Source organism: Passer montanus, unplaced genomic scaffold (assembly GCF_014805655.1).
Source record: "Passer montanus isolate IOZ18808 unplaced genomic scaffold, ASM1480565v1 scaffold5, whole genome shotgun sequence".
NCBI classification, from domain to species: Eukaryota; Metazoa; Chordata; class Aves; order Passeriformes; family Passeridae; genus Passer; species Passer montanus.
Window position 1 is genome coordinate 17,690,769 of NW_024369929.1, and position 7,417 is coordinate 17,698,185.

The 7,417-nt window shown below is 48.8% G+C and overlaps 1 protein-coding gene across 1 annotated transcript; it reads right to left on the bottom strand.

Moving 5' to 3' along the window:
- Nucleotides 1–720: 720 nt before the first annotated feature.
- WDR76 (WD repeat domain 76) lies at nucleotides 721–7,414 on the bottom strand (the record flags this gene model as incomplete). The annotated part of the gene is made up of 12 exons (XM_039723036.1): nucleotides 721–1,108; nucleotides 1,570–1,623; nucleotides 2,406–2,561; nucleotides 2,934–3,148; nucleotides 3,735–3,887; nucleotides 4,569–4,722; nucleotides 4,818–4,861; nucleotides 4,948–5,049; nucleotides 5,755–5,878; nucleotides 6,311–6,366; nucleotides 6,757–6,849; nucleotides 7,265–7,414. Coding segments are annotated over 12 exons (1,554 nt in total), but the record flags the coding sequence as incomplete, so codon positions are not given.
- Between the last annotated feature and the right edge of the window lie 3 nt (nucleotides 7,415–7,417).

Genomic DNA, 7,417 nt, shown 5'->3' on the forward strand with positions numbered 1-7,417 from the left:
TGTCCCCCAGCGTTTTACTGCAGAACCACGAGAATTGGTGATTTTCCGTTGTCCGTTTCTCCCGTCGCTCCCAGATCCTGTCGTGTGTTTCAGGCCCTGTTAGTTTTACCCGTCTTTCTATCAAAATGTTGTTTCCATAGGTTCTGAGATCAGAAACCCATGAATCTCGTCCTAGCATACTGCATCTTTCAGCAGTAGACAGTAAAATACCTGAAAATGTGAATTTCTTAGTTTTCATAAAGAAAACCTAGAGATTAACCTTTCATGTGCCAAATACTGTAAGTTACATCTTTTTTTCCTTCAAAATGTACCTTTTTCTACATATCCAATACCTTAGTTAGCATAAAATCATTGGTGCCATGAAAAGTATTTTTAAATTTAAATAAATATTTAAATATCATGAAAAGCAGAGTCGGGATGAGCTTTGTTCAGCGATTCTGATTTTTCTTGTGAAAACAGCTCAAACGGTGAGAAATTTGGTCTTTTAGCAGCTTCTCACTGGAGTGAGAGTTCCAGAGCTGCAGGTGAGTGCCTCGCATGTCTCTGTACTCCAGGAGCCCAATTTTACAAATGCACCCAGGAGTTTTGGCCCCCTCAGCACAAGGAAGGAACTGAGGGGCTGGAGAATGTCCAGGGAAGGAGCTGGAGCCCCAGGAGTGGCTGAGGCAGCTGGGGGCTCAAGGATCACTTTTATTTCCATGGAAGACATGGGTGCCAAAGGCAGTTTAAACTATTTATTTTAAGACTTTCAAAGTACACTTCTGTCCTGAGAAACAACAATCAGCTTCAGAACTGCTTAATACAGAATAAACAAAGTCAGTGCAGGAAGGTAGAAAATGAAGACCTAAGACACTTCTATTTGAACACGTGGAGGCGGCCACTGGAGTTGCCTCCCACCAGGATGTTCTGGCTGGGGTGGACCACGTTGATGGAGCACACGGAGTTGAGGCAGTCCACGTTGTAGAAGGAGTGCAGCAGCTTCCCCGTGTCCTGGAAGACCTCGATCTGCCTGGGCTGTGCCATGCTGCCCACCAGGAAGCAGTGCTCCTGCTTGGGGTCCCAGATGGCCCTGAAGCGGCTCAGCCAGCGGCCCGTGTTGTTGTTGTGGCTGCAGGGAAGAGGAACATTCTTCCTTGTGAATCCAGCATTTTAAATCATCATTTATGTCCCATCTGCTCCCTTGCCTTCTAAACCTTCAGCACTCATGCTGCAGTGCTCAGATCCCTGCAGTGGATCCCTGTCCTGGGATGGGCAGGATGGCACAAGAATACCAGAATGGTTTGGGCTGGGAGAGACCCTAGAGGTGACCCAGTGCCACCCCTGCCATGTCAGGGACACCTTCCTCTGTCCCAGACTGCTCAAGCCCTGTCCAGCCTGGCCTTGAGCACTGCCAGACATCCAGGGGCAGCCCCACTGCTCTGGCACCCTGTGTCAGAGCCTCACCACCCTCAGAGGGAACGATTCCTTCCCAAAATCCCATCCTTCTCTGGCAGTGGAGCCATTCCCTGTGTCCTGTCCCTCCACAGGCGCAGCCACGGCGCTGCCCTGGCCCAGGTGTGCTGTCCTTACCTGATGGAGCTGAGCAGTGTGACAGTGGGTGACAAGGACGTGGTGTCGTAGACCCTGGGCACAGAAGAGCACATTAACACCAAGAACCTGTGCTAGAAAGCCAGCCCTGCCTCACACAGAGCAGCTGGGGCCCTGGAGTGTGCACAGACACCCAGCTGGAAGCACTGCATGTGCTCAGAGAGCTGGAACTGCCTTCAGCTGCACCTGCAGCCCACCCTGGCAGCTCTGGAGGGGCTGCAGGGCCCCAGGGCCAGCCCAGCATCCCACCTGCTCCTCCACCCCATGAACTTGGGGTCCCACCCTCGGGGCCAAAACTGCCCAGCCCACCCAAAATCAGGTCATCATCTGAATTCGGTCACAAAGTAACCAGGAGAAGAAGAACCTCTAACACGAGCAACTCACAGCAGCTCAAATGATGAAATGATAGGCTATTTACAGAAGAGCTGATACCATCATCATTTCAAGTACCAGCTACAAACAAATTTAGCTTCTGAGCATTTTGTGTTTGTGTTCACCAGCCAGGTTTTGGCTGGCTGTTTTCGTGGGGTTTGATTTTGTTTGTTTTTTAAAGATTAACAGCAACTGTATATTTTTCTTTTAAATATCCTAAGGGAAAATGAGAATTGGGGGAAAAACCAACCAAACCAAAAGATCATCAAGAACTACATAAAAAATATTAATGCAAGTAAATATTTTAAATTTTTTAAAAGTGATAAAGACAGAAGGTGCTTGATGATGGGTCATGTGGAGGAGTGATAATAATAATAATAATAACAACAACAATAATAATAATATTATTAATAATAATAGTAATAATAATAATACCACAGCCTTACCTCAGCTTGTCATCAGCACACACGGTCACCACCCTGCTGCCAGTGACAGGTGAGAAATAGGCTGAGGCCACACTTTTGGTGTGTCCTGTCAGAGTGCTCAGGGGCTTGTTCTCCTTGGTGTTCCGAAGGTACCGAACATCAAAAACACAAACATCCCTGCAACAGGTACCACAAACACTTCAGGAATTATCCTTCATTCACCAAAAGAGCTCCAGAGCACGGCAGGCTGTGTGGGAGCTGGTTCAGAGCCTCAATATCCACTCAAATCGTGGCTCTGAGGGATTTTGGGAGTAACAAAACCACCCCAACCAGCCCTCCATACAAAGTCCACCGGGGCCCATCTGTCCCCATTTGATTTGGGAAATCAAACCAAATCCCACCTTAAATCCTGCTAAGGACTGAGAACTTGTTTCCTACAAGGACCGAGACAGCTCTGACTGTAAATCAAGGCTGAGAACCCCCTCAGCCCCAGCTCTCCCCAGCCCAGAGACCACTGAGAAAACAGCCAGTTCAGTCTGGGCTACGTACACGGACCCAGCAGCCAGGAAATACTGTTTTTTCACGGGGTGCACGTGGACTGTCCGTATCCTCCTGAAGCCAATGTCCACAGAGAGCTCCGAGGACACCCCTGGCGTCCGTCTGTCCACAAGAGCCACGGGCCCAGCCCACTGACTCACTATGGCAGTGCAGGCATTCTCTTCCAGGAAGTCGAAGCAGGACAAGTCTTCCTCACTCCTGCAGACCTGAGCCCAGGGAAGGTTAAATGTCACCAGAATTAAAATAAACAGGCAATTGTGCTAACACCCAAACACTCCCTGGGCTATGGGTTTCATCTTTTCCCTCTTTAATTCACTAAAAACCATGCAGCCCATGTGACAGCTTCATCCAGCTGTGCAGGTAAACCCTTCTGTGAAACAAGGATGCTTTCCACAGGGGAAATAATCAGGAGACAATTAACCATCCAAACCAGACCAGCACCAGCACACTCCGAATTCCCTGTCAGAGCTCCTACAAGGTACTGTCACCTCAGTGTTCCAGCAGTCAAAGAGCTGTTGGCCTTGAGCACACACTGAGTGAGGATTAATGCTATCTTTCCCTTCTCCAGTGCTCCAGAAACTTTTAATCATGTGCAGAAATGTAAACTTGGAAACTGGGAGAACCAAGGCTGTCACTGGGTTTTGGTGAGTAGGAAACATCTCCCTATTTTATGTGATGTTAATTTGTTGGTTCACATGTCCTTGTGGAACTAGAACCTGAACTTTCCTGTTAATAAAACAACCAAAGAATGAGTTGGTACAAGCAGACCAAACCTTCCCAGCAGTGCCTCACCTCATCAAAGACAGCCTTGGTGACATCGCCACAGCGCAGAGTGTTATTGCTGAGGGACAGCAAGTGAGCAGGGTTGCAGGGAGAGAAGTGCATGCAGTTCACATGGAAGCTGTGGGGGATGAACATGTGGGCTCCTTCCTCCGTCCCGCAGCCCTGCAAAACGACAGATCCCACAGACACAGGTGCTGATCACTGCAGCTATTTCTGTTACTGACTACAACTCCCAACGCCAAAGCTCTGTCTTTTCAATGTTTTCTGGAGGAGGCAGAGGGTGCTGGGTGAGAGGAGACAACAGCACAGGTGATATGGACAGTGAGACTGCTTCTGGTCCCTGATTATGGAATGCTGCAACTTCCTGCTGCAATTTGTGCCACTGCAGCCACCAGCCCTGGATCTGGACAGCAGCACCTGGCTCATTTTCAGCCACACAGCTGGTTTCTGCTACCACATCAAAACATGGACACGCTGGGTTACTGAGAGTTCAGGCCGAATTAGTGACCCAAACTGCATGAACCCAGGATCTCCTGTGTCTTCTCTTCATCATTTTGATAATTTAAAAGAAACTGAACAGGTCATTTTGGACCAAGTTCTGGTTCATCCCACAAAGATGATTCTGCTCTCAAACTTCAGAAAAATACAAGGGAGAGCAAAAGGGCAAGCCGTTCTGGCAACATCTGACAATCACTCTTGACAACCACCAGGTATTATCCCTAAGAATGGAAAAATCCTAAAACACTCTCAGGAGCCTGACAAAATGCCACCCCAGGCTATGCCCCACCTGCAGCTGTCCTGAGCCACACACCTGTTCAGGTGAGGAGCACATCAGCCACTCACCACATTCCAGAGGCCAACGTGCCCAAACTTGTCTCCAGCTGCCACGAGGATGGTGCTTTCGGAAGGGTGGATGGCCATGGAACACACCCGGGATTTCACCACCTTCCTGATGTTCTCCTCCCTCAGCACCATGCTGCCCAGGCTCTCCTGGTACCTGGGAAACCAAAATGACAACCATCACCAAAACGTTCACTAGGGAAGGAAGGGGGGCCAGACAACCCCCAGTTCTGGCTGCTGTTTTCACAATACCTCTTCATGTCAGGTGTGCCCCGCTCAGCATCATCCGCTTTCACCTACAGACAGAAAGGAGGTATCTAATCAAAACCAGAGCCCAAGAGAAATTACATGACCCAAAATTAACAAATAAAACCAGGAATACCTCACTTATCCTCATCCACGTGCTCAGTAAGGCCTCTGTCCTTTTACTGCTGGCCACCTGGCCCTCTGGAAGCATGGGCAAAGGTCCGACTGGAACTGGAGGCTGGGAGGACATTGGCAATTTTTGTAACTCAAACCAACTAAACCACAAACTAGGAGAATTGGTACTTTTCCCTCACCAGACATTCTGAGAACATGCCTACAACAGGACAGGAAACAAACCATGAAAAGAGAAGGTGATATCATGACCTTATTAAAAAGATAAAGAGAATTTCACTGGCAGCACAGACCAACTGCCTCCCTGGGTTTCTTCCTCTCCTGATACTCCAGCAAGACCTTTACTACAGATTCAAATCTATTCTACAGCTCCACGGAAGATTTAAATTCCCATCTCTCAGAACAACATGCCTTTTACTTGTTGCTCCATCACTGCATCAAAGAGATGGTAAATATTACCCAGGAAAATAAAACCAGTTCAGAAGTTACAGTGAAATAAAAACCAGAGTAATAAACCTTTGGATTTAAGGCTGCCCAGCTCCATGGGCTGTTGGTATGGGATGTTCTACCTCAGGACACTTCTGTGAATCCCCAGCTGCACCATGCCATCAGCCTGGGCCACAGAGCACTGCCTGGCTCGTGTGAGACCGTGGCACCTGCTCGGGGTGACTGAAGTGACCCTTCCTTCCTGTCCTGTGTCACAGCCCCCAAAAGCCTCAGCGCAATGCCCAGTGCCACCCATCGGTGTCACCAGCAGGGGCTTTCCAAAGCTGCTGTGCACCCTCCCCTGCTGCAGCCCTTCCCATCTCACATATTCCTCTGCTTCTGGCCGGGAAAACGTGTCCAGCAGCGGGATGTCCAGCGGAGGCTCCACCCTGAGCAGGCGCATGGATCGCCGCAGCGCTGGCTCGTCCTCCACCTTCTTAGGCTTGGGCCTGGAACAACCAGAACACCTCAGCTACACAGCAGAGGTTAGGGACAGACCCAAGGCACAGCTGGCTGGCACCAGCCCCTCCTGGGCCTGCTTTTCCACCCACAGCAGTGAGGAACAAAGCCACGAGCACTCGCACACGCAGGTGCTGCCCCTGTTTCTCTGCATCCCTTCCCAGCTCTCCTCATCATTATCCACCCAGCCATTCCCACCCTCTCCCATCACACAGCTCACTCTTTACTTGGGCTTCAGCTCATCTGCTTGACCTGGCATTGTTTTGCCACAGCCAATGTCTTCTCCTCCACATTTACTGGTTACCCTCTCCCTTGCACCTTGGTCACACTCTCTCCTTTTTTTCCCCTCACCTTTTCCCAACATTTGTTTTCCTCCCACAATGAAAAACCAAGGATATAAATCTCATCTACTGTTACTGTACCTTTTAGTGACCTGAGATTGCCTTTTAGTGGTAAGTTGGTTGAGTCTTGCAGCTGACTTAAAGAGAAAAAAAGAGACTAATTATAGATAATGAGCCTAAAGAATTAACCTGTATAAAATACAATTATCTCAAGGCAGCGATGAACTTACTGCAATTATTTATAGTAAGAAGAAAGAAACTGTGGTTGCCCCATTCCTCTAAGTGTTCCAGGCCAGGCTGGATGGGGCTTGGAGCACCCCAGACTTTGGGAGGTGTCCCTACCCATGGCAGGGGTGGAATGAAAGGAGCTATAAGGTCCTTTCCAAACACTCCAGGATTCTGTGATTTTCATGGCTTTCCTCATATACAGCTGCCCAGTGAGGAAAGGGTTTCACACCAGGAGAGATGACAGTGTAATTCTGACACTTGGAAAGAGCATTTTAATGCTATTTAGATCCAATACAAACCTCATGCAGCTTTAGAGCAGCAAAGAATTTAGCATTTTCTGTGATGTTCTTTAGTCTTTTCCTTTCATAGGCTGATAGGTGGGAGTATCCATCCTACAGAATGAAAAGACAGTCACTCTCCATCATACAGTTACATGGCTGCAAGAGTGGTCCCGGGCTCAGGGAAGTGAACCTCTAAACTGATTACATTATTTTTAACAAATATAATAACAAATGTAAGACCATACAAATTGGGATGGTCATGTATCAAAATCTGTCCATACAGGTCCAGTTTGCTTTACAAAACTTACTCTGGCATTAACTCTATGAAGAGAACTGTATAAAAAATTTAATAATGAAAGCAATGAAAAAGAGACTCAATAAAGAACTTAAAACTTTAGTAAAAGGATAAGATGAAGTAGGACACTGCCAGCCAGAGGTTAAGAAGGGGGAATAAAACCTACTTACAGACAAAAAACACTTAAAAGCTTTACTCTATGAAGATGCTCGCCGGGGGCCGGGTACTCACCGGAGCCGCGTCTCCCGCGTCGCTGCCGTCGCTGTCCGCATCCCGCAGCCAGTCCTGGCCGCGGGCAGCCGAGCTGGGGCCGGGCGGGGAGCCGGGGGCGGCCCTGGGGCCGCTGTCGGGCTCCAGGCGCAGCCTCTTGCCGGCCGGGGAGCG